The sequence below is a fragment of the Erithacus rubecula genome, assembly GCF_903797595.1.
Source record: "Erithacus rubecula genome assembly, chromosome: 6".
In the NCBI taxonomy this organism is placed as follows: Eukaryota; Metazoa; Chordata; class Aves; order Passeriformes; family Muscicapidae; genus Erithacus; species Erithacus rubecula.
The window spans coordinates 1759696-1786745 of NC_136688.1; the positions used below are offsets into that span (position 1 = coordinate 1759696).

The following is a 27050-nucleotide window of genomic DNA, read 5'->3' on the forward strand; positions in this document are numbered from 1 at the left end:
TACTTCAAGAACAGTGACAAAATGTGTCTGGCCCTCCACCAGCAGAGGACTGAGGTGTGCCTGCTTTCAGGCAAGTGTGGTTGTCCTGAGGGCTGGGGTAGAGCCTCATGTACCCAGTACCCCTGCTGCTTGCAGGGTGTGAAAGGAGTCTCCTCAGCCTTTCTCCTGATGTGTCCCTGCTGAGCTGCAGCAGCTGGGGTCCTTTTTAGCTTGATGACACCTTAGCTGTTCAGTAAAAGGTGGCATGAGCCCAGCAGAAGGGTGTTGAATCCTGGCTGTTGTCTCTGGTACCACCTGCTCTGCATGCAAGTGCTCCCTTCTCTAAAGGTGCAGGTGAGGTGGAAGGGAGTTCCCACTCATGTTCCAGTACACGAGCTGAGGATTTGTCCTGGATTTATGTCATTTCCTGAAGAGCCTTAAATGCCAGATTAGGTTTGGATCTTGTCTTCCTTATGAGGCATTCCTACCTGCCTCAACAACCCCTGGAAAAGAAGAGTAGAAGGGAGCAGGGATCTGCTTAGCTTGGGCACTCAGTGCTTAGTGTTTACTTTGAATCAAAAATTATCCAGTACCAAGCTGGATCTGATGTCAAGTGCCAAGTCCTCTGACTTCTATCCTCTTTTTCCTTCATCTGGGCTGGCAAATAAGGGTTCTTTGCCTCCTGCCTTCCTGCCTGGTCTGTAGGTATTTCCTGCAGAGCACATATTCTGTTGTCAACATACTTGGTGTTAGGAATGATCTAATTTCTGATTGCTCAACTCCAAGCAGTGTCTATCTCCAACAGCACTGTTAGTGGTGTTCAGTTAATGCTGCAGTACATAAGATTAATCCTGATGTGATGTAATACTCTGTTCTTAAAGTTTCAGGAAACCTGTTCTTTTATAAAGTAAAGGAATTAATGAAAATTACTTATTTTGAAACTAGCTGTTGTTATTTGTCATGTCTTATTGCAGGCAAGCTCTTTATTTTCTGAGACATGAGCTGTGTGCTAGTTATACTGACAGATCCAAGACCATTAGCTGTTTATGGAAAAAATGTGGTTTGGATTTTGTTTTTAATTGCTGAGAATTAACTCTTGGCCCAAATATTATTAGAGGAAAAACTGATGCTTTCTCTCTCCACTCCTGAAGCAAAACAACCTAACAAAGCCAAAAGTCCAATTAGTAGGAGAGTATCCAGTGCAAACTCTCCCTCACTGTTTGCTGTGCCAGGGTGAGAAAGCTGCAAAATGCCACTAGCTGGCAATGCCAAAGCTGGGGAGCAACAGGAGGGTGTGATGGAGGATTTGTGGCAATTTCTGGGGTGAAGGATGTTGTTTTTGGGACACTGTAGATACCTATCTGTGTTGCAGACTTCTCATGTTGTTGGCACAGTCGGTGGTTTCTGTTATGCTGTTGAATCGGGAAGCATGATTGAGTGCAGATTTAACAAGTTTATTTGTTCACCTCTTGAAATGGAAAAAGAGAACCATTACCACTCTCAGGTTGCTTGGTGATAAGAGCATAGAGTCTGAATCAAACGACTTTCCCCATGGCAAGATTATTTTTTTTGGCAAAGATCAAGAAGTCGGTAATGGTAAATTCCTCTTTGATGAGTTTTGGTGAGGGAAATAGTGAATTGCAGCAGAGCCTCTTTTTAAGTTGCTCTTTAGAATGATGAAGGCTCTTGAACCTGTCAGTGTTTCTGGGATATACCTGGGTATCCTACTGGCATATCCCGTGATGAAGTCATCCAAGATACGGCAGCACGGGTTAGCTCAGGGCTATCAGGCTGGGCTAATCCCCTGCTGAATAAACAACACAAAGGTTCCTGGATTTGTTCCTGTTTCCTTAAAGGCATACAGTCAAGTGCAGGCAATTAAAAGAGAGAGAGTAAAGTGTAGCTCTAGATATGAACACCTGATTTCAGGCTTTCTGCCCAGGGTGTGTATGGGTTTCTTAGGTTTTCTTAAAGAAAAAACTTTCACAAAACAATTTATGTTTTTCTCATTTTTTAGTGTATTTCTTTTCCTGCCCTTCCCTTTGGGGGAAGGGAGAACCCAACAACCACCCAAACAAATTCCAAACAAAGGAAACAAATTTCCTAGAGAAGGGAAAGAGCAAAATTAATTTTGAACAAAGTACACTAAGGAAATAACTACTTTCTTTTTGCCCTTCTCCCAGCCTTACTGGGCTGAGCTTTGGCAGAGCCTTTTAAAATAATTTTCACCAAGTGAGTACCCAGTTCCTTTGAGCAGCTTTTGAAAATTAGCATCTGTGGAAGCCAGTTTGTCACAGGGGTCACTGTCTTTCCCTGGCAAGAGCTCTGCTCTGCCTTCACCTGGTCAGTTTTGCATGGCTGTGATTTTTGTCAATGCGTATGTGCTTTTTGCCTGTAACTAGGATAATAATTGTAAATACCTATATTTGATTGCTGAATCTCACAGTCCTATAAAATCTGGGATGTGTAGATGTGACTGTGACCTACAACAAGGATTTTTTATAGCAATTGCAGGCTTACAAAACCTTGGGAGCAAAAGGTAAGTAGAACAAACAGAGCAAGGAGCATATGTTTGATATAAAATGGTATAAAGACCTGTGAAGTTTTTATTGCTCTTTTCTTGTAAAACTTACCTGTTGCTCACCTGCTCCTAGTGATGCTTCCATTCCATGACCAAGCAACAAATGCTTTGTACCTACTGCATCTTGGCCTGCTTTTGTTGGGCATTTGTAATGTGCTGGAGCAACAGCTTTGTGCTGCAGTGATCCCTTAGTAGCCCTTCATCTCCTCTTTGTGTAATAACCTCTCATGTATGGGATCAAACCTGGCTTGTCCAGTGTATGCACCAGGAGTGTGATCACTGTGTGCCTAAATACCTGGTGAATTCCTTACTTTGAAGTTGTAAGACTTATTTTTCTGCATCAGGAGCAGAAAGGAAAGGGTGTGTGTGTTCTTCTGATTTGTTTAAATAAATGGCTTAAATATTTAGCTTTAGTGTGGGGGTGGCTTTGTTGTTTCTAATAATATTGTCTTAGGCAGAGATAAAGGAGGATGTCTCTTGGGAAACCTCCCAGCAAGTATCTGAGCACTTCAGTTTGTGGTACACCTGTAAAGATTCTTCTTTAATATTCCCTTTGGCCACTCTGTCACTAAAAATTCAGTGGTACAGGAAAACTTTCCTTTATAGGTTCCCTCTACAGGACCCAAACACTGGCCTTGTTCTGTAATCCTGGGTAAGCCACTCAGCCAGTTGTGCTTAGTTTTTCCCTCCTGCATTAACTGTTGATTCATTGTCCTGCACTGGGGAGGACTGCTAGGAATGCATGGTTTTCAGTGCATGCACAATGCCCTGCAGTGACTAGGGTCATCTAAGGACCAGCTGTGGAAATTTGGCTGCACTCCTCACTTTCCTCCTTGTCATTGGGCTGTGGAAAAAACAGAAAAAAAAAAAGCCAGCACCCCGAAGTTGTCATGTGCACATGGTGGTCAGGGTCACCTAGATAAGACCTTGGCTGTTGATAGCATTTTATCCATGACTTTCCTGTGCCTCTTTAACACTGCTTCAAGAGGAGAAGCTTTTTGAGGCAATAAATTGGAAATTATGACCTTGTAATGCTACCTTGAAAGTAGTACCTCCCTTTTCCAGGAAAAGCAATTGTGTCTGTTCTTTCTGTTTGTTGAAATTTGCAGTTTCTGTGTTCAAGTTTTTCATTCTTCAGCTTCGAGGCCTTGAAACTATTTGGATGCTTGAGTTTCACATGTAATTATCAGTCTCTAGATATTGAGTCTTAAAGTCCCAGCTGTCACAAGCATCAGGAACCAAGCTGGAGGAGCTGACAGTCCACAGGCATAGGCAGGTGTTGTGACTTACCCACAGCTATATGGCCAGCTGAGTCAGGATTAAAAGTCAAGTCTTATGATTTTCCTAAATAATGCCAAGCCCATGGGAGCCAGCTGACTTTCTGACACAGCTTTGCAGAGGTCAAACCTCAGCTTATGCCTTAGGTAGTTAAAATAGTTACGTAAGATTGGTCTGAGTTTCCTCAGTGTAGAAATCCAGGGTCTGGTGCTAGCTGTCTTTATGACAGGCAATTTACTCTTCTGAGCTGTGTCTGAGAAGACTTATGTTTGCTTTCCAGGCTCTGGGAAAGTTGTCTTGCAGCAGCAGGTGAATTTTTCCTTGTTAAGCCCCAGCACATCCTATGGCAAGAGTTACCTGGTGTAATCCATAGCTCTGTATCAGGTTTTTCAGATGTTGGACACTGCCCAAACCTGGACTGTGTGGTATCAGAGCTGACTTTGAGCATAGGCAGCCAAACCTCTGGGATGGGGGAAGATAGGGCTGAAGAAAAACATTACACACCAGAGCAATTTAAGCATGTATTGGAGCCCTCTAGATCCCTGGCACTTCCATCCTCCCATAAGATCTCCTAGGCCATGGGAAAGAAGTTTTTGGCCTCCAACACGGTTCCCAGGGGTGAAGGTGGCTGAGAACTCATCTGGACTGAAGCTGGGACTCCATGTCTTGTGGAGTTGATGCTGGTCAAACCATCTACCCTGAAAATAGTCCCATGAAGCTATGTCAGCCCCCACTGGCTGCAGCAGGCAGCTCATTTCTGTTCAGGCAGCATGTTCATGGGAACAGTGAGTGTTTTCACACAAAGGGGGGTTGGACAAGTGTCTTGGAAGATAAGGAAGGAACCACGCGGCTCAGGAATTGCCCCAGGCTGACAATGGCTGTCAGTTGGCAGATGTCTTCAGGAAGTCTTCTCTTTGCTTGCCCTGCTGTAACTCTTCCTTTACCAGCCATTCACAGCCACTGTTGAGGGCAGGATGCTGGGCTAGACAAACTCTGCTGTGACCCATTGCACACCTTTTTATGATGGAAATCAACAGCTCAAGATGCAGAGATTGTCCTGACTTCAGGTTAGGTGTTGAAATTTACCTTTTCCTTCCAGAAGGGACCTGTCAAAACTAATCCTGACAGGAAGTTTTGGTAACAACCATTGGCTTTGTCATTGGAGGTAGCTTGACTTCATCTCTCTGGCAGACCCTGGCAGGTTTGCCTGACCAAAAGCATTAGCTGCCTGTACATATCTTCAGCATGGTTCTTCCCCAGCTGTCCTGCACTTAAGCCAGCTCTGCTTGCCTCACTTCTATATACCAGTCCACAGTTCTGGCACTCCAAAGACCTCAGCCTCTTTCAAAGTGGTTCTTCTGTGATGTCGTGCATCGTGCTGATGAAGATGCTGCCCCAGTCCTCTGCACTGATGATGTGTAACTAGGGAAGGTGTGACAGCACTTGTTAGACTGAGATCTGCTTTGTGCCCCACCTGCACCACACAGTGTCCTTACAAATGGGGACAGAGAAGAAGAATTTCTCAGTCACAGGCTTCTGGGAGAGAAGTCCATTAGAGCTGCAATGCATTTTGCTTCCTGGGGCTCTCTCTTATTTGCTGCTTTGTTCCTCTACAAGTGCTGTCTCACCATTGAAAAAGCCACATCTGGCTTGAAGCCACTTGAAGCAGCTTGGACAAGAGACTTCCTGCTCTGAACATTGAATTAATGGGCTTGGTCTTTTACACGAGTGAAATCCTTTCAGACTTTTGTTCATGTCAGGCTCCCAGCTCTCCTAATTAAGAGGCTTTTAACTCAGCCAGTGTTTGGGAGCTTCAGTGCAGCTGGGCTTTTGATAAAATGAGGAAATGCTGGAGGTAGGGATGTAATGGGTTGGATTTCAGCTCCAAAAAAATGTCTCTGAGAGAGAACAGAACATCCTACTTGCACCACCTTTTGTTTGCTGCTGCAGGGCTGGGGAGACTCAACTGTGTGGGCTGCTCTAGAACTGATGAAGCTGATAAGAAGAAAGTAAGGTCATCTTTACTTCTGGGGTCCTCAGTGTCTCTTAGGCAGCTAGAGGGATGTTTTAGAAAACACTGCTTACTTGTGTCTTTTCTCATTCTGGCTATTTTCTATAATCCTGTCATGGCTCTTGCTTTGAAATCCCTTTTGCTTTCCATCCCAGCTGCTGTCTGGAACAGGGTGCTGCTTGTCCTGAAGCTGTATCTTTGCAAAAGGAATAGGTCTGGAAAAAAATCTTCAGGAAGGTGCTTGTAGAAGCCAATAATTATCATTCACCAGGGTGGCTGTTATTCTTCACCATAATCACCTGTAAAATCTAGGAAGCATAAGATATTTGGGTCCTTTTTGTTTTTCTTTCAAGGCCAGATTTGCCACTTTCACTTGAATGTGAAGAGTAAGCTGGTGTTCTTTCTGACTTCTTTACTACTTACACACACAGACTTGTCATCAGAAGCAAGCTGACTACTAGCTAATGCTTAGAATCTAACTTTAGTCTCCAAATTTTCCTGTGTTGGCTCCATAACACAAAAAATGCTTGGTAGGAGGGTTTGTTTGAGAAAGAGCAAGAGAGAAAAACAAGGTCTGCCTCCTTATTCTGTCTCCCTTTCTTTCCTCTGCTGCATTTCACAAAGCTTGGGTCCAACTCTTGAGTCTATTACTTGCCAGGGATGTTTACTTGACTAGAAACATATAATAGTACCCATTTATAGGTAGTCTTCTGCAGAGTTTCGTGTCACTTGAGCAGATATTTATGTGAAGCAGAAGTGCCCTGGAAAAACACGGATTTGAAAGGGGGAATGAAGCGTTCTGCTTGTTCTGTGAAGCAGAACCACCCGCTGGCTGATGGACCAGCAGTAATAAACAGAGTCAAAGAGCGTGGGGCATAATTGCCTTCTCCTTTTGTGTCAGCTTCATATCGTTCTCACATGTGACATTCTTCCTGGCCATCGTGCTCTTTATCCTCCCATTGTACCAAGAGTGCAAACAGAATTAGTTTGTTATCATGGCATCGCTACGTGGCTTTTAATTTCTTGGAGGTTAAAATAAACCCAAGCAACCCAACCCTCAAGCCCTCTTTGTCCAGCGCTGTTTAAATCTGCTCTCAGCCTGCTTGCACAGCTCACTTCTGTCCTGCAAGGCAGAAAACAGGTCTGCAGACAGAGAAATCTAAAGCAATCAGAGCAGCAAGGCTTCAAAAATGTGGTGGCATTGCTGAAGAGGAGCTGCCTGGAGAAGGAGTCTGATTCTATGAGATCAGTAAGTCAGAAGGTAGATTGGTGCAGGCATTTTTACAGTCACAATGCTAAGCTTAAATGGGTGCTCCCATTCCTTTTTGCTTTAGGTACTTGTAAGTGATGGGAAATATTTTCTTTGGCCTCTGAAATGTCTCCATAGTTTTGTGGTTTCCTTCCTTTGAAGGTGAATGTTTCAGATTAAAATTTTGTTTGGCAGCTCATGAGTTCTCAAAACAGAGGCTTGAAGGCAAGGGGTCAGGAGTGCCCAGCTTATTAAATTTTTCCCAGTGTAGGAATTGTCTGACCTTTCTTTGTGCTGTAACAGCATTAAAAAAAAAATAAATATGGAGCTACTATTTGGAAAGCGTTAACAAGAAAATGTCAGAGGTGGAAGGCCAGATAGAGGAGCTAGCTGGGAGTGACATTTCTTCTTCTTTTTCTTCTGTTACTTGCACAGATCATTCTATCTGCTCTCATCCTGCTCTGGGTTTTTGCAGTTTTAATGCAGGTTTGGTGCTCAAAGGCGTGGTGCAGAAAAGCAACAAGAGAAGGAAAAGTACATGTTATTCCCAGAGGAACCAAGATCAGAGAGGAGCAGCTCACAGTGTTTGAGCCTCCTCTTAGCTGATGTGGGACTATCACTGTGCTCCCATGCAGATTTATCTGCGTGCTTTAATATTCCCTTCCCACCTTCTTCTCTGCTGAAACCTTCCCTTGGCACCTGGCTTTCACCAGCAAAGAACTCGGGCTGCACTGTGGGTCTAAGGCAGAAGAGGAGAGAAGGCAGCAGAGCCCCCATGCTGGGTGCAGGGTTACAGATGTGTGAAGGCTTAACTACACCCATGTTGTGTACAGGACTTATCTCAGTGTGCTGTGTCTCTGACACAAACTCCCCTTTCCCCCTCTGCGCAGTTCATTCAAGAACCACAGAATATTTTAGGCTGGAGTGGACTTCAAATATTATTTTGTCCAGATACAGATGCTAAATGTTGTTCTTTCAACCATTGAGGCATTTAACTATATCGTGTGGTTTGGAAATGGAGGGTTATGTTTGACTGGGTTTTCTGTTTCCTGCCCTACAGCTCTTCTGTTTGGCCCTGCCCTGGGGAAAAAGATTTTGAGAAGATGGAGAACCAGAGTGGAGTGCTCTTGGGATACGTCCACTGGGAAGGAAATAAGGAAGGGAGTGAGGAGGATAGGGTGGCTCCTCGTGTTTCTCCTCCCAACCAAATGAGCAGGCTGGAAGATGTGCAGGTGGAGATGCTTGAGAAGGCAAGGGAGCTCTTCCAGCTGTGTGACAAGGATGAGAAGGGTTTTATCACCAAGGTGGACATGCAGGTGAGGGAAAAAAATTCTTGATCTGAACTGAGAAGATCTGTAAAATCATGGGTGGCACAAACAGGGGACATTGTGGCATGCCTTCACTCTTGGCAAGCATGCACGTGGCCTCTGTCTTATTCAGATTTCTAAGAACCAAACTCTGGCACAGAGAACTGCTAGGAAGTAAAACTCCCAGGAGGGCCTTGCACCTCCAGGGAATTCCTGAGACAAGTGGGGCTGCAATTCAAAATTTTTAAGGAATGAGTAAAATAAAAAAAATTATGACTGTTCTTACAAACATCAAGAATGAAGTGGATGGAAAATCTGGAGGGGAAAAAAATCTTTATTCTAATAAAAAAAAAAAAAAAGCTCCCCAAAAAACCTACATTATGAAAAATCCATCAGCTTCTCAAAAAAAAGTTGAGGCAACGAAGTGATACAACCATAGCTAAAGCCTAATCCAAAAACTCACCTTAGATCTGAACTATCACTTTGCTCTACAATTATGTGTTTTGCTGCTTTCTGTTAAAAAAGTACTTGTTAACAAAAACTCTGTAGTTCTTAGAGTTTTGTTTTAAAGGTTTATCAGGAAGGTTACATGTGAATTGTTTTTCCCCTGCCCCATCTTTTCCCACATCTATAAGAAATGCTTGACAGGTCCATGCCACTTAAAATATTGACTCACTTTGCTTTGGGTTGTCTGATGCCTAATTTTTATAGTTATATTATTAAATTATAATTCAGTTTTTATCTAAACCTGCATGTTTAATGGGCATTTACCAGGTTTTAGTCTACACCCCTTTGCTATTTGTTTCTTTGAGTGCCTCTCCACACTAGGTGCTCTGGATGTATATTATGAAGGGGAAATGTTTTGCTCCTTGTCCATGTTGTGGGAGTAGTGATACAGTCCCAGCAGGCAGAAGGTGACAGAGGAAAGCTGACTTGCTGTTAGGGACTGAACATTTCTTTTAGGATCTGCAAGAGCTTGGAATTGCATCCAGATGCCCACAAGTCTGACCTCCCTCCCTGGCCAAAGAGATGGAGCTGGTTTCTGCTGTGCCCAGAGCTCTCCTGGGAGCAGCAGTGGTCACTGGAGGCTGGCAGTGCCACCTCTGAGCAGGAATGGAGGGAGGCAGGCAGTGAGCTAGAGACTGTGGCTCTGTAATGAGGGAGGAAGCAGGCTGAGCTTTCTCCAAACAAAATAACCTGAAATTCCCTCTCTGAAATCCTGGTTGAATCATCCAGTAATGGAAAAAGTCAACATATCAATGGCTCCACACAGGTATTTGTGTCATCACTTGGCTCTCCTGGCAGACTGTCACACCCTGGGCAGGATGCAGTGCTGAAAGGGCACGTTGCTGTGAGCCAGAGCTGAGGATGGCAGGGACAGTCACAAGGGAGGATTGAGCTTTGCCTCAAGTTTGTTCATCCTTTTGTCTTCGCAGCGGCTCCAGAGTGAACTCCCACTAACCCCTGAGCAGCTGGAGACTGTTTTTGACAGCTTGGAACAGAATAATAAAGGATACCTGACACCTGTGGAGTTCAGCATGGGTCTAGGTAAGGACTGCACAGGGGCAGAGGAAGGAAGAAACCACCTGTGATAGGATGTTTTTTATTGGTAAGAAAGAAATGCAGTGGTTTTGCTGAAGCTGCAGCAGCTATGCAGGACAATGCCTCATGCTCATGTGGACATCATTGGAGAAGGTGTGTGTGTATCCCACTCCTGGAGTCCTTGTGCTGCCTTCTCCCACATTCCCTGCCTGCCTGGTAGAGCCAGCCACTGAACATCTCCTGCTGGAGAGGGTACATGCAGCCAACTGTGCCTGGCTGTCTGATAATTTGCTCATCTGCATGGAAATATGCCCCTTGGCAACTGTCCCTAGCTGGTAGCAGTGCTGTTGAAGGGCATTAGCAGGAGTCTTGTTGGTAGGCTAGAACACTGGCAAATAAGCCTTTGTTGCCTTCTTACTGCTGTCTTTTCCAAACAGCAGGAGAATGCTAATCCTTGACCAGAGTCCTCACCCAGCAGCACAGGTGCTTATCTGCCTTGTCAGAAAATCTGACCTGTGTTATAAAATCTGCACCTGTCAGCACCTTCCTTGGGCATGCAGAGGTGTTAAGTGGATCAGGTCAAAGCAAGTGAACACAGGTGGCCTAGGGTTTTCATAAGTGATAGAAGAGGCTCCTGAATTTTGCTGTCCTGAGTGCCCAGATGGTGCTTGCTCCTGGTTTTTTCACAACTTGGGAGGGAGGGCTTTTTAATGCTATAATGTGAAAGGTTAGAAACAGCCAGCATGAGAGGAGAAGTTGCAAAGATTTCCTCTAAACACAGCAAACTGTGTCTTGTGCCAGCCTGTACAAGGACTATTTTAACCCATTGAGTACCTGCTGACTAACCTGTTCTTGCCCTGTGCCTCTGTCCTTGTTATCTGGTTCCACTTCTTTGGCAGAAACAAGACTCCTGTTGGGAGTGAGGGCTTTCCAGCCCAGCACTGTATGTAGCAGGTGAATGGGCACCATTTGGGCACATTGGCTTCCACAGTGCCCTCTGTGTTATGACTTGGTTGCTCCCAAATCTTGTTGTATGAGGCATTTGTCCCATGGGCACAGCCTCAGATGGGCATCATGCCTCAGTGCCATTGCTGGGAGAGGTAGAAAAGTTTTCACTTTGTGTCAGAAACCATCCTGTGTTGGCAGCCTGGCTCCATGGCACTTGTTTCAGTCTAGGCAAAACACTTGATTTCTGCATTTCTTTTCTTTATAGTTTTTCTTTATGTCTGGCACCACTGTAATCCTTTTCAGATTTTGCTCCTGACTCAAGAGTTTGGCCTGGCTGTCTTTCTTATGAATGTGCAGGAGCAAATCAAGGGAAAGCAGTTCAAGCTGCAATCAAGGCTGCTGCTTTTGAGGGCTCCTTGCTCCTTCTAGGAAAGCAAAACAATTTCCCCATCTCCATCTCAATTTTCCCATCTGTAAAAGAGACATAATGAGACATAATGACCCTTTCTCAAAAGCAGACATCAAAAGTGCCTAATCTTGATAATTTTCCTTAATTAACTGTCTGATCTTCAGGTTTTAACTAAGTAGGGCCTAGACCTCCACACTGTAAGGTTTTTACAGCACATTTTAAGAGTGGGAGAGAGGCAGCTAAATTATGGATTTATGGAGGTAAGAAGAGGTAAAGTTGAGTCCTTTGAAGTGTAATAGCGATGGATATTTTTCCCTTTAGAGTGGCTTCATGTTCTCATCTGTGCTCTGTGAACATCCTTGACTCCTGGTCTTGTAGTTGGGATGTCATTTCTGCCTTTTGAACCAAGCAGATGTATTCTGCAAAGGATGAGTAGCTGCTGCTGAAGGCCTGACCTCTGTATACAGATGAGGGGTTGTGTTTTGGATAGGATTGCTTGATTTATTTCTTGGAGAAGGATTTGTTCCCAGCACCAGTATTTGTCACATGCCTTGCATAGCAGGAGGTTCTCGTGGCATTAATGTCCCAGCATGAAACAGAATCCAGATAGCTGGAAGCCATCTGTATACGGGACGGGGCAGGAGGAGGTGCTTGGAGGGTGAGTTCATTCTGTTGTGCACAATGCTAACAAGAGGCAGTCCTTGACTCAAAACGGGGAGCACATGAGGAGGGAGGGCTAAGGAGCCCCTCCTCTCTGTGTTTTAAGCTGAGGCACTGCAGCATGGAACAACAGTCCGGAGAGAGTGTGGGATCACTGGCGGCTGAAGCCGGAGCTCTGTGGGAGTGCAGTGAGCTCATGTCACGCTTCCCGTGCTGGCAGCCCAAGGCTGTGGGTGGGGGCTCATCTGCACACATGTGAGCAGAGCCCTGGCAGCCTGTGGCTGGGCTGGGAGCCAGGCTCAGTCCCAGCACTGCAGACGGACACTGACATCACTCGGCACGTCAGAACGGAGGCTCTTCACTGGGCAGGAGCTGTGTCCTGCAGCCGCAGCATGCACGAGGCTTCTCCTGGGGCTCTGCCAGGCTGCCAAAACAGCAGCTTATTCAATGACATCCAGTTTGACTTTATTTATTCTTCCTCTCTTCACCTTCCACCAGGAAAGTTAATAGGGATTGAATTGTGTCAAGGGGCTGGGAGAATGGACCACTCCAGACACGAGGAGACCTTTGAGTCGGGCTGGTCAGATGAGTTGGATCCTGCAGATGACGATGATGAAGAGAAACGATTCTGTTCCATGATGGAGCAGCTTGGAGCAGCCCAGTTGTTTGAAGAGTAAGTAGGGGAGTCTCATGGCATTGCTTCTACCCTGTTTTGATCTTGCAGTACCAAAACTTCAAAGTACCAGAAAAGACCAAAAAGGTGAACAAACCTGCTTGTTCTCTGAAGCACTGCTTGGGCTCTCTGTACTGCTGCCTTGGATTTTCATATGCTTGGTAACAAATGTAGTGTGGTCTGGGTTTTCTCATCAGGTACCAATTACTTTTAGTTCAGTGTTTCTCACAATTTCAAAAATTCAAGTTCATAACACAGCTGTAAAGTGGAACAGCTGGTGGCATTCAAGTCTAGCACAGGCAGCAAATGAAAAGAAGCATGTGAGGGTTAGTTGAGTTAAGGAGGATGAGTGTTCTCTGTTCCAGAATGGTGTGTGACTGTTCACGTATTTTCAGATAATCAGTTCTAAGGGTCTCTTAAGGATCTCTGAGGAGTTGGTTGGGACTGTGCTGATCTTGAAGAGTGTGAAAGGCTAAACTGGGCAAAGGGGTGCTCCTATGAGCCTTGAAACTTGGTATTAATGCCCTTGCATGTAGCCCCAGTAGAGTTTGCTGGCCCCAGTGTCATCCAGCCTTTTTTTAGGCTTTCCAACATGAGGCATTATGAACTGGTTCTCACAGATGCACACCGGCAGGGCCTGGGGTGCCCAACTGCATCTGTGCTGTCCTTTTCAGACTTTGTCCTCCAACTGTGCTGCCATTTTGCAAGGAACAGTCCAGGTTAGAAAAAGAGGTGGACAGGATTGGAGACAGAAGCTGAGAGTGATGGAGTTTGCTGCTTTCAGATGCACTTCTATCACAAAACAGACTTTTTTTTCCCTTATTTTTGTTGTGATACAAAGCACCTGCAAGTTTTAGTGATAAACAACTTACTTTTGGAAGAGAATCTGGAAAGCTGTTAAGCTTCAAAAAACAGGCCAAAACAGACACTGTGAAAGGCCATATTACCATTCTGGGAAAACAGTCTACTGTTTATAACTCTGCTTTGAGAAGCAGAAGTCCCAAAGTGGAATTGTCTTGTGTTTTATTTTGACCACTTACTGGCAGTTTTATGCAATGAGTTCAGTAGCTACTTCATGTCACATCTTTTGTGCCAAAACAGCTGTTGTAAAGCAGTAATATCAAACAGAAGCTAATTGGGGTGAGACCAGGAATCTGAAATATTTTCATGGCTTTCTCTAGAAAGAAATAGTTTCATTTCCTATCAGGACTCATTGTGTTCTTTTATTTCAAATACGAAGATCTGATGAAGTGCTACAACTGTTTAAACTTGGGTCAGGAAAAGAAGGCAGTAATGCAATACTGGCAGTGGAAATCAAAGGCTTTTTGGTTGGTTTGTTTTGCTTTGCTTAGAATACTAAGGGAGACAAATACATAGGCAAAGAAAAATAGCTATTTGGATACTGACTATAGGTATAATTATTCTGTATCTTTCAAGGCAGTTTTTCCAGAGTGTTTCGTGATTAAAAAAAGAAATTTAAAAAGTTCTTCCCTAAAAAGAAACATGAAGTGATGTCTGCAGGCTTACAAGACACTTTGAGAATGAAGCTTGTAAGTGCTATGATCAAGTTGCAATGAATTAAATGTCAAAACAGTGTAATCGTTATTGCAGGTTTAGAAAAAGACATCTTTGCTTTTCCAAGGCTTCCTCCATTGTTATCCTGATGTGACACTTCAGCAAATCTGCATCTTTTTTTGTGCCTCGGTTTCCAAACCTGTAAAAAAAAAAAAAGAGGACTGTAGCTGCCACCAGTACAGTCTGAGTGTAAGAAAAACACCAATGATGTGTGATGTGTGCTAAACTCTGTGTGTTACAGCAGTTTGACCATAGCACACAGCAAATTTGCTGAATATTCACTTTTACAAGCCTTGATGTTGACACCTAATGTGTGATGGATGAATACTTGGAAAAGCAATCAATCCATATTTGCTTCCTATATTAGTTTTCTTTTCTTCTTTCAGATGACTTCCTTTCTTTTGGTCTCACAACAGATCCCACTCCACATGCATGCTCTGCCCCTGTCCAATTTCCCTCTCTGCTGTAATGGTGTAACAGAGATGATCACAGGAGAATGGCAGTTTGTCCTGAGTGCATGTTGGAGATGGGATAGCAGTCCATAAGATGATGACACAGTAACTCTCTTGCTTTCCTTCTCTCTTGTATGCTTGCTCCAGCCCACATGAGATTCGGGAGCTCTGGGCTCGCCTACGAAAGGAGCGTCCAGAGCTCTTATCCAATTTTGAAGAGTTTCTGTTGCGTGTTTCATCATACATAAAGGAGGTGAATCATGAGAAGGAGTCTATGGAGCAAGCATTGAAGAGGTAAGGAGAACATCATGGCCATTTGCTGCCAGGAGCCAGCTGATGCTTGGATCCTGCCTCAGGTGCAAGGAGAGACTGGGTTACAGGATGCACCAGTAAAAAAAGATATTTCTTGCTGTAATAAAATGACTCTATCTAGGTCTGTTTCCAAGACTCTGTCTTGGTCTGTGAGCTCTGCAGCAGTGCTCACCCATAACATTTAGTCTGGTTAAAATCCCACTCAGTGCCACACAGCTGTTAATAGGAATCTGTTTCCACACTCCTCTTTCCTTTCTGTGGTCTTCTTTTCTCTCCTGACCTGTATGCACCTGTGTTTGTAGGAAGGAGTCAGACCATGATCGAGAAGTCAGGTGCCTTTATGAAGAAATGGAGCAACAGATCAAAGCAGAAAGGGAGAGGCTGGTCTGCCAGGTACCTTCTCTCTCTGTCTTGGCTTGAGATCAACCTTCCTTTGTTCTGAAGGAGAGGTGGTGGCTCTTCTGGCCAAGGAACAGCTCTTACTGTGCTGGGTTTTGTACACAGCTATGTATCTTTACTTCTGCAGGAAGCACTGAGGCATGACAGGAGTAACCTGCTCCAGAAGGAACTGCACAACAAAGAGCAGGAGCTGGAGAAAATTCTCTACCGCCAGAAGAAGGTAATGGCATCCAAATCCTTTCTAACAAAGCACATCCTCCTCTGCTGCCCTTCTGCTCAGGTGTTTTCTGATGCAAAATGGTGTTCAGATGCTGAGGGTTTGGCACTAGATAATTTGGCTCTAGCTAGTAAGGTCCTCTCCTGTCTGTGAAGGTGTTGAGATGGTTTGTCAAATAATTGGTTTGTCTTCAGCTGTAATGCTGTTCTGGGAATGTTTTGTTCATGCATTTTCTTACTTGCTTTGTGTTCTCTTGGCACAATCTTTCTTTCCGTTTTACAATGTTGGCAAGGAAGATGGGCTAACAATTTGAAAGTTGTGAGTTTGAAGCTCATTATGGCATGTAAGGAAGATGTTTATGGACATAACAGAGCAAGATTTCTCTATTTTTTGTATTCTGGCTACTCCAAAATGACCTGGAGTAACATTTCTGTGACACTTAGAGAGGTACATATTGTATACTTGCATTTGGGCACTTGATGACATACTGAATAATCAGTCACATAAAAGATCAAAGCACAAGCTTTCCTTCAGCCTGCCATCCCCAGCATGGACATTGTATGGGATGATCCATTCCAGATGACTTTTTTCTTTGGTATCTGAAGAACTGAGATGTCACCCCACAGAAACAAGTCATGGGAGGTACCTGCAAGATGCTGGAGAATGGAGGAGTATCCCAGTTGGATACCAAGCTGTGATGTGGATGAAAAGCACTTCTCTGAAATCACCAGCTCATTGTCAAACAGCTGGAAAAGCAGCACAACTGAGGTGTCATCAGGAAGGATTTTGAGAATAAGATAGAGGATGTGTTTTTCCTGCTGCCCACATCTTTGATGTGGCTCAGTGTGTGTAGTTCTGGTGTCCTTTAATTCCATTGTGTCCTTCTTGAGTATGAAGGTACAGAGTGCTAATATTATGAAGAAAATAGAAAATTTGCCTTAGGAAGAGGAACCAGGGAAGTCTAGACTTTTAGGTTTTGGGGAGAAGGAGACTGAGGGAAGATACACATGAGCTTTATGAGCTCAGAAAAGTGATGGATAAGATCCACACAAAGCTGTTATTCCTCAAGTCCTGCAATAGCAAAGGTGAGGGACACTCAGTGAGACCAGTATGAATTTTATTTAGAAGAACACACTTTATACAGAGATTAGTGCTGGACTTCTGGCCCCAAGAAGCAGACAATATCAGCAGTTCAAAAATTAATTGGACAAACAAATGGACAATAGGCTTGCAAATATTCATTGAAAGGAATAGTCAGAGATGTGGCCTTTAGCATCCCTAGTCCAGGTTCCATAGATGGGAGGGGTATATGAGGGGAATGGAGACCATCATTAGGAGCTCAGGAATGTTCTTTCTAGGTAGCATCTTGCTGAGGGTCAGAGCAGAATGCTTGGGCTGCATGGCCACTTACTGCTACTCAAATAGTTCTGGTGCTCTTAACTCTGAGGCCTGCACTGAGCTGTGTGGATAATCGGGTCCCTCTTGTGGCCTAAGACCAGCACTGTGATGGTGCTGTTTCACAGCATCAGGCAAGGACAGACCTCATAAACCAGCGAGTTGGGTGTGATGGAAGTTTTTTAGGGAGGGGCAGGTGTGCTTAATTTAAAGCTGGTTCCTTGGCTTTAAGCAAGGCTGTAAGCAAGGGTTGCTGGTTTTCAGTCTGAACTCCACTGCTGAGCATATGTAGTCATGCTGAAATATTCCCCAGTGTCCACAGGACTGGAGGACTCCAGGCAAAGCTGGGTGTGGCTTGGCTTTCCAGCCTCAGTGAGGAGAGAGGTGAGGCTTGTGTTTCAAGGAACCTAGGGAAGGTCAGATCTATTAATTCCTGCTCTTGACACTCATACACATGTGCTGGCAGAGAGGCAGATAGCAAAAAAACCCCCACATTTTATCTTTTACCATGGTGTGTTGCTTTATTTTTCTTTTGAGAGGGGGAGAAAGTAGGCTGAGAGAAAAGGCATGTTGAAGGTGTAAATGTGGAGGCTGATTCTGCCACCTGCTACCCTGACCAGATCTGATTCCTGGTGTTTCTCTCTAGTTATAAACATGGATTTCATGCTTTTATTTTGGGCTGTAAGTTCTCAAATGGATATTGCAGTTTCTGTGTAGCAGCAGCTTCAGCAGAGGGCCCTGGTTAGCTGGTGTGCCTGGCTGGATACTGCAGTGCCCCTGTGATCCCTCATGGAATGCCCTGCTTGTCATCTGAGATGGGTAGCTTTGGGGCTGCATCTGTCTGTGAGTCTTTCCAGACTATGCCAGCCATTTGTAAGGAATTGAGTTATTGGCTGAGTACATGGCAGCAAGTTTTGAATTTCCCAAATCAGGTTTGTTAGTTGGGCTGGTGGCTTTTGCTGCCTAGAGTGCAGCTGTGCCCTGGTGGCATTAAAATGACATCTCTAGCCCAAGGTCCTGTCTCTAGCAGTAGTAAAGCCATCCCCTTTCCAGGTGTAGTGTGAGATGCTCCTAGCACCTCAACATATCCTCCTTTCAGCTGCCATGGGTTCAGGAGTCCCCTGAACTAGAGGATGCATTTCAACAACTCTGCTTAATAAGTCCCAACAGACACAGCCCTGCATGCACCCAAATTTTTCCAGTCCTCCTTTGACCCCATTTGCACTCTGAGTCCTACAATGCCTGACAGCATCAGGCTTCTCATGTTGCATGAAGCACTTCCTCAGCTGTGCCTAATTGCATTGCTTGGTTCCCCAGTGCTGGCATGATGAGAGAGAATTCCTTCCAGTTCACCCTTCTGCCTCATTGTTTACATCTGCTTTTTCAGCTTGTTTTTACAGTTGTGATTGTAGCACAAAACCCTTCCTCTGTGTTTAACCCCTCCTCTTCCTCCTCTCCCACTGCAGCTGGAGCATCAGCTACAGTCGCTGAACTCGGAGCAGCTGGAGACGCGCGTGCAGAACGAAAGGCTCCGGCACCTGAATGAAAACCTGCTGGAGGAGCTGGAGAAAAGCAAATGGGAGCTAGAGGCAGTGAAGGGGCAGTTACAGAAGCTCCAGAAAGAGGCTCAGCTTGAGCAAGAGCAGAAGGACAGGTGGGAAAAAACAGGAAAGGGGGGGTGTTAGGGCAAAGACATGGATAGAGAAGGAAAGGTGGGCAAGTAGTTAAAGAAAAAGTATCCCTAGTTAGGAGCTTTGATGTCATTACAATAGTGCCTGATTGTTTTTGAGGAAAAGAAGAAACATCCCCATGGTCTTACAGGCCTAAACAGAGACTGATATTGCTACCTCTTGCCTACCTTTTGTGGGAAATGAATATGTTCTAGGAAATCAGTACAAAAATATAGAAGTTCCTCAGCCTCAAGGAGACTTGTCAGTGTATTTCACCAGTTCACCATCCCCTCTATAATGCTTTCTTTAAAGATCCTCTTCTAATCAATTCTGTTCCCATTTTTGGGTTAAATCTACTACCTATATAAAACATTGAGAGGTTTTAGATCCAGATAGCAGTGAGCATCCTTCCCATTCCTAGCAGCTGAGGAAGTGGAGAGGATGAGATGCCTGCTCTCATGTTGGAGGAGAGCAGGAGAGCTCTGGTACAACCCAACCATCCCATCTCCCAGAACAGTGCTGCTTCCTCTGAATTCTCCTAGCATAAGGCAGACCCTTGTCTTTGAGAATACCATGAGTACCCCTGAGAGAAGGATGTTTGTATTTTCTCTCCCATTAATTTATTTCCCCTTATTTTAAAATACCTTTTGCCCAGGGATGTGTTTAGAGTCTCCAAGAACATGCAGAAAGAGAAACAAAGCCTCCTTCGGCAGCTGGAGCTCCTCAGGTGAGAACTGGTGTAGGCTGCAGGGAACTGCTGAGCTCTTATGCCTGTAGAGGGCTGAGGTTTCAGCACTGTGCTCATTTCTCCCATGGAAAGCTACAGGATTGTATTCAAGCAGTGTTTAGACTCTGCTTGTTTGTCTAGGTCCAGACAGATTTGTGCCAGCTCTGGCACATTGCAGGCTATGTTATTTCACGAGGTAATCCCTCCTCTGGAGGAATTTAGTCTTTCCTGCTGGCTAAGGCAACCATGTAGAGCCCATGACCTCAGCTGGGATACATGTCTGGCTACAAACAACGTCTTTATCTCTGTTCCCAAGCTCTCTTTCTGTTCTCACTTTCAAATGTTGGGGTTTATTTAATTTTTGGCAAGCATCTCATTGTGTCTTTCCTGTGTCTTCCTTTGGAGCAGAGAAATGAACAAGAAACTTCGAGATGAGCGAGATGCTTTTGAAGCCAAGAAGCTGGTTAGTCTAAGAAAGAAAACCTTAATTCCCAACCACCCTCCTTTCATCTGCTGCTGTTGCTGTCACCACTCAGGGGCCTGTCACTTCCACGGGGGACAATGACAAGAGCTCTCAGGGCCTGGTGTTGTGCTTAATACAGACTTTGCAGCACCTCTGTGTCCGTGCTGGAGGCAAGCTCTGCTGGTTGCTGCTGCCAACTGCCTGGGTTTAACCCAAGGCAGGCAGGCTGGGGACTGTCACACAGCCCTGTGCAGGGCTGCAGTGCATGCTGCCTGCTGCACATGTGGGGTCTGTGTGTTGTGCCAGGCACTGGGCACATGCAAGGAGGGGAGAGAAGCTGGATGCATCCTGGAGCTGAGTGGTGATGAAGAAGATGGATTCTCAGATGTGCTGCTTGCTGACTGGGCATGGAATGGCACAGGAAGGTTTTGGAGTTTTTCTGACACCCTAAGTTTGTAGCAGATGTTTTCAGAGGTTCCTTTGGGGAGCTCCCCATTCCTGTGAATTCTGCTGGGTGCAGCAGTGAGCCTTGTATCAGAGAATTAGGAGAAAGCAGGATCTCTCTCATCTGGAACTGCCAACCTCTGGCCTTTCCCAGTTGCCAAGATAAGCACAGATATGTGGTCTATTTTTAATTCTTATTATTTTTTCATTAAAAAGTTTTTGTGTTCCCAAATGTCACTTACAGAGCTGCTCTGCCCTCTTGGACCCATCCTTGCCACCATGTCTTTGCCTGCTCTGCCATCATGCTTCACCTGAAGATCTGGAAGTAGGGGACATGCAGGGAGTAAAGGCTGTGAAAGCCTTTCTGACTGGTGTGTAAAGGACTCTGGAAGGAAACATAGGGATTGTGCCCATATAGGAGACAAAATGCCCTGCTCAACCCAGAGGTTGGAGTTCTCCAGGTAGAGAGCTCCTGGAGAGCTTTATTGATATAAAATAATGTCAGTAACCATTTTGAAGAGAGGTGAGGTATGTGTGTTTCTAAACTCTGGAAGGTTTTTTTTCTTCCATCTTCATTTTTAATGCTGCTAACTGTGTGGATGTACACCAGAGTTTCCTGCTCCCTCTTGGAAAAGCCATGAACACAGTCACTCTGTAGCAGAGTCCAGTGCAAGCAGGCAAAGGCAATGGTTTTTCTCCTCTTTCCATGTGTTGTGCTTCATCAGCCTGTGGGTTCCTATGGGTGGGCAGGTGGCCTGTGGAGAGCACAGCTCAGATATGTAACTCTGTGTGTGCAAAGCTTGTCTGCTTCTCCTCTATTCTCATCTCCTGCTCCTCTGCTAAGACCTGCTGCTGCAGGTGGACTCAAGGGAGAGCCCAGCAGAGTCACAGCACAGAGAGGGGCTGCTTTCTCCCTTCTCCCAGCACTGGCAGTAGGGAATGAGGCACAGGGTGAATTCCTCCTACCACCATTGCTCATCTGGAAAGGCTATGTCTTGCTGGGCAATTGAAGCCTGTACTGGAGTAAAGTTTTTTTCCCCTTTGACAGCTCTCATTTCAGTCCACAGGGAAGCAGGGCTCCAAGGGCTTGCAGAGATGCTGCTATCATCATGTGCATACCTGCAGAAGGTCTGCTCCCCAGTCTGTCTCACAGTAAGGGGGAGAGAAAATGGCAATACTTCCTTGCAGAAGCAAAATGGAGAGTCCAGCCTTCTGATGGGGATCCCTAGTGTGCAACACACTCTCTTCCAGAGACTATCAGTGCTTTTACAGGCTAAAAAAAAACCCCCAAGGCCTTAATACCCTCTCTTAGAGCTGGAAAGAGTTATTTCTGTGAAATGAAGGTGTGGTGAATAGAGGTTCTTTCATAGCAAAGATTTTGAAGTGGTTGGAAGGAGGAGTTGGGCTGTATGTGGCTGATAGCAACCCAGTCACTGCTCCTTTGCTCTTCTCAGTTCCCAGCTTAACACCTTGCTCTTCATAAGAGTTTCTGGCCTTGCCATGGTGGGCAGACCCTGGCCCCACTGCACTGTGGGGCATTCTCTCGTCCCAGGCAAGAGAGGCTGGGTCACAGATATTGGCTATTTCTGTCTATGTGCAAACCACTGATGGGTATATTTAAGACCCAGGGGTTGCAGGTTCAGTTTCACACCCATGACCCATCTGGCTATGGAGTTATGCTTGCATGCTTTTTGTTGACAGAGCAAATTTCGTGTCTGTTCATTGTGAAGAGTGTTTTGGTACTTTGATTACATTTGACATGTATTTTTATTTCACTGGTAAACCAGAATCTTTCCCATTCAAAATGCTTGTACATGTGCTGTTGTGGAATCCTTGTCATCGTGTTTTACGCAGCTGTGATGTCGCATCTATCCCTTTATCATCCTGGTGAAAAGCCAAATGTTACCCAAACCTAGCAGGCCAATAAAGCATGGCAGAACCAATGGCAAAACATGCCCCATTGTTCCTCCTTTCTTACCCAAGTATGTGCTCTGCAGCCTGTTCCCTCTCCAGGTAAGGTGGTGGCAGAGCAAATTGTGTGGGAGTCTTACTCTGCAGGTGACTTGAAGGTTGTGGCTCAGCTCCAGTGGCCTATAACACAATTTCCTTCTTTCTGTGTGGCTCGAATGAAGCTGCTCAAACACTGAAAACTTCCCCTTCTGTCCCTGCTGGAGAACCACTGGTAGTCTGTACCACAGCCTGGCTATATCGACTGGAGTGTTGTTATACACTTGGGGATCATTTGCCTTGGAAGATTTGTGCTCCACAATTGTGAGCCTATCAGTGCTGGATTGTTTCTGTACCTGGAGGTTCTCTTGAACATCAGTTTTATGTGTAAAAAATGTTTTGGTTTTTGGTTTTTGTTTTTTCCCCCCACAAAGTTCCTAGTTGGGTCAGGTCCTCTGTGGAGTCCAGAGTGTCTCCTTTTGTCTTATTTAATGCATTGCATTAAAGGTGTTCTGGGAGTTCTGACCAACAGAACAGCTTCTTTTTTTTTTTTTTTTTTTTTTTTTTCCTTTTAAAATAAGTCTTCAGTAAGAGTTATTGAAGAGGTAATTTTTGTACTCCAGGCTGTGAAAAGCATGAAGGAAGGCCTGTCCAGAGCTGCCTGCAGGTGTTTGGTCAGTTCAAAACTGCTGTGAGAGACAGATCTGGCAGACTGCAAACCCTTCTTCCTCCACCTTTCCCCCAGAAATAACTTGTAAGAGCGTGTTAGAAATCTTCAGATTTGCAGACTGAATCCATCTCCCAGTATTCATGGGATGTGATGGGCACCTTTCCATGCTGTCTCTCACTTCATGTTTTGTGTGTGGCCAAAGCAGTGATTGCTGGGAATGGCAAAGCTGCTGTATGGAGGGGAAGAGGGTTGGAGGGATGTTGTCCCGCTTTCTCCTTCTCTGAGGAGCTGGTTAATAGTGGCTGTAGGAAGTGTTCAGTGTCTGTGGCAAGCAGGAGGAAAGCATGGAGAGGGATGTTGGTGTAAGGCAAAGCATCCACACCACCCTTTCCTGAGTTGCCTCCTTCCTTTCCTGTAGTTCATGGGCAGCTCTAGGTGAGTACAGGCTGAGGAAGGGGCAATTGGTCTGTCCCACAAAACACCCACATAAGAAAGAGGCAGGTGGGAAAAGGGAGATTCATAGTGAGACCAAGTGGAGAACAAGCCACAGAAATAAAAACTCTGGCTGGCTAGAGGAAAATTCAGTTTGGGACATCACCATTTTGATGGATTTTAAAGTGAAGGAGAAAGCAGCAGCAGTGATGGCTTCTTGCAGGAATTAAATTATTTGAACTGAGAAAAGCAAGCCCTGTGCTCACCTCTTTGAGCCTCCCAGTGAGGCACTACCACTGCACAATGTGAGGCTGCCAGGGCTCCAGCCTTGCCTCCCCAAAGTGCTCTACAGAGGTGGGGAGTGGTTGAACTGGGGCTGTAATCACATTTTTCATTCCTTCTCTTTTCAACTTCCAGGTGCCTCAGAACAAAAAGCCCCTGTTGAAGAAAGGGTCAGTGCTAGGCAGTTACCTGCTGGAGGACAAGCCTGTCAAACGGTTAGATGGGTGTCTGTGTCGTGTCCATAGTGTCAGTCCCTGCACTACCCTGTCAGTCAAGCTGTGTCCTGTGTCTGGTTCTCCCATCTTGGTGCTGGCTGGTTTTGGGAGTGTGGTGGGGTGCAGCTTTTTTGTGGCTCTAGCTGTCTCTTGGCATCAGGTGGCATTGGCTCAGCATGAAGCTGAGGATACTGTTCACTAATATCCACAGGGAGGTGTTCCTGCAGCTGCTTCTGCCTGCAGCAATGGGGGAGAAATCTAAATATCAACCAGAAGGTCTGGGACTGTTAATGGGATGGGAGTCACAAAGGCTGCCTCTTTCTGAGTCAGCTCTGTTTAAACTCTGGATCAACTCCCAAGAGTGCCAGTTCATCCTCAGGCACAAATCCTGTCCACTGGTGCCTCATTCCAGAGTCCATATCCTTGGGGCATGGGAGAGGGCAGAAATTGCACAAGGATTGGGTTCTTTCTGGCAGTTGAAAGCCTCGAGGAGAGGGGCTGGCTCCAGGTGGGTTCATCCTGCTCATCTCCCTCTATACCTATGCAGCTGCTCACCTGGCACACCAGGCCTCCCTTCAGCCATGGCAGGCAGCACATCTGTGTGGCCAAGGCCTTTTTTTTTCCACTCTACATGCAGAATATACAGTGACCTGGCTTGGAGCTGGATCTCACCTGCAACTGCTGGCCCCAAACAGGTTTTAAAGGAAATGTGCTCCCCTGTTTCTTACCAGGTCTCTGCAAAGTTCCATTGCTCCGCAGTTTTTCCTGGTGCCAGCCAGAGACATAAGTCTAGGCACAGTTTATTCTAGCTTCAACTCACCCTTAATGCTTGCAATTCTGGTAGTAGCTTTTAAGGATTGAGCTCAAGGCTCTTTGGCTCATGGACTTAAGGTAGATTGGAGGAAGGCTGATTCTTGAGCCCAGAGCTCTGAGGCAGAGCTCTTTCATGGTTGTGTGACTGGCACATTCTATCCATTGAATCAGATAACCAAGTTCTCCCATCTTCTTCCCCAATTATTTCTTGCGAAGATGCTCCTAGCTGCTACTGGAATAAACCTCCTGGAAAGGCTTAACAGCTAGAGAAGGCTGGCAATGAAGGTGATGAGAGAAGGGAAGTAGTTGTTGGCCCTGACTCTGTCCCAGTGCTGTGTCACACCACGTTGATTGAGAAACATGAAAAGAAATCCATTAGATCTGGGGTCACTGTTCACAGTTTTGTGTTTGTCCCTTTGCTCCCACTAAAGAGGGTCTTGATACCCCTCACTGTGTGATTTTACCAGCGCTGGGAGATGGGCACCATTCCCAAGAGCCTGAGAGTCTGTGCCCAATTTTAAGAGGGAGAAGCTCCAGCTGGCCTGGCTCTGGACTGGCATTTGAGGCAAATGCAGGGAGGGCAACCAGGAATGTTAACTCCCTTTCATAGAAAAATATGTAGGCATGGCAGCAGGTGAATTTTGCAACCCAGATGAAGTGTACTTGCTGGAGTGAGAAAAGAAAATTGTCTGAATTCCTGCACTAATAGAAAGAGAAAAATGTTGCAGAGCAGGGTGGGATGTCCTGCCTCTGAAGAGACTGACTGTAGTGTGCTTAAATTTGCTTCCAAATGCAGTCTGCTGAGTAGTGAAAGCAATGGACACATCTGTGGTGGATAAATATCTTCAGCTTAATTCTAGGTGTTCTCACTCTTTCTCTAGTTCTTTAACTATAGAAAACCAATGGTGCTGCCTTGCTCTTCAGCAGTCAATCCAGTAGATTAAATTGGTTATTTTAGGTGTTCTTTTGAAGGCTGTTCCTCCAACTACTACATCAACTCTGCCCCCAGTGCATCAGGCTGCTCTTGTGTGGGCACAGTCTGTTATTTCTTTTTGTATGATATTTAGTAACAAAAATACAGGGGTAATTATTTCTTCTTTTTTTTATATTATTTTTTAAAGGGGCTCTTGTTCTGTATGTTCTATCTTATTCTTTTCACTACTGGGGGAAATGATAGGCAAAGAATTCTTGAAAAATCAAAGTGGCAATTTTTATTAAAATTAATGAAGTATTTGTCAGCACATATGAGTACAGCACAGCTCTGGTGAACTCTCTCTCTCCCTAGGGGAGCCACTGATGCTTTAGTCACAGGGAATGTGGGGAGGGAATATACAGAGTTCCTGCAAGAGCTTCATATACATTAATTGGATTGCATTGATTAGTTGGGAATTTGCAACCTCCTCTTTTCCCTATCTCCTCACCCCCTCCCACCCTGTCTGTGCTGCCTGTGGACTTTCATGCAGACAACTGGCCTCTGCGGACCTTCCCTTCACCTTCCCAGTGGATGTGGCAGTGGAAGAACCCAACAGAAAGAACTGCAAATACTTCCCAGTCAACGGGGTATGGATGAAGACAGGAGAAGGAGGCAACCCAAACTTTGGAGGGAAGAGCAGAGATGAGGAGAGGTGGCCCTTGGCAGCAGATCCTGAGTGGTTTAAGGTGGCTTTGAAGGGTGACTCTGAGTGCAGAAGAAACGCAGATGGCTTGGATGCTGCTGTGCTGCCTCCTCGAGCCCAGCCCATTGGCACTGAAACCAGGGTAAGTGCAGTTACCTGGGGTTATTCCTCAAACACCTGCCGGGGACTTGAGGGTCTGACTCTCTTCCCATCAAACTCCAGCTCCTCAGATTGACAGTGCAGGGCTCCAAACCCTGAATCAAAGCACTGCCTGCAGCTGGGCTCTTCAGAACCTTGTGTGTTTTTTCCATTGTAGCTGCCAGCACTGGAACCAGCCAGCTGTTCCCCAGATCGCATCTTTAAAGTGGTGTTTGTAGGGAATTCTGGTGTTGGGAAGAGTTCCTTCATCCACCGCTTCTGCTATGACAGGTTCTTGGCTGAGCTCAATGCAACCATTGGTAAGCAATAGGGTGCCTGGCTCACCTGGATAAGGAAGGTGGGAAAGTCAGTCTGGGCAAATGCTTTTTTTGCCTGTATTATAGCCCAGCTAAAGGTAAAGATGGTCCTTCTCCCAGTATTGAATTAATCCTGCAATTTCCCTGAATTAAATGGAGTTGGTCTGGCCATGGTAATGGCAGGCTGCTCTCCCCCATCCTGCCTCATAATCATTGTCACCTTCCTGACAGGTATCGATTATCAGGTGAAGAGTCTAATGGTGGATAACACCCAGGTTGCCTTACAGCTGTGGGATACAGCTGGACAAGAGAGGTAAGCAATTCCTGCC

The 27050-nt window shown here is 45.4% G+C and overlaps 1 protein-coding gene across 6 annotated transcripts in view; it reads left to right on the plus strand.

Moving 5' to 3' along the window:
- Nucleotides 1–27050, plus strand: part of CRACR2B (calcium release activated channel regulator 2B) — a 45065-nt gene that overhangs the window by 10198 nt on the left and 7817 nt on the right. For 4 of the 6 annotated variants that reach the window (XM_079309082.1, XM_079309080.1, XM_079309079.1 and 1 more), the window contains exons 2-14: nt 8159–8414; nt 9842–9953; nt 12463–12637; nt 14812–14958; nt 15279–15369; nt 15503–15595; nt 18454–18641; nt 19313–19384; nt 19793–19847; nt 23758–23837; nt 26114–26408; nt 26583–26724; nt 26953–27034. In XM_079309082.1, the coding sequence (XP_079165208.1) occupies nt 8202–8414; nt 9842–9953; nt 12463–12637; nt 14812–14958; nt 15279–15369; nt 15503–15595; nt 18454–18641; nt 19313–19384; nt 19793–19847; nt 23758–23837; nt 26114–26408; nt 26583–26724; nt 26953–27034 (1745 nt within the window). In that variant the 5' untranslated portion in view covers nt 8159–8201. Of the gene's footprint in view, nt 1–5132; nt 5270–5806; nt 5848–8158; nt 8415–9841; nt 9954–12462; nt 12638–14811; nt 14959–15278; nt 15370–15502; nt 15596–18453; nt 18642–19312; nt 19385–19792; nt 19848–23757; nt 23838–26113; nt 26409–26582; nt 26725–26952; nt 27035–27050 lie in introns of those variants that run through there. The other 2 variants (XM_079309081.1, XM_079309078.1) reach the window with 2 other exon arrangements.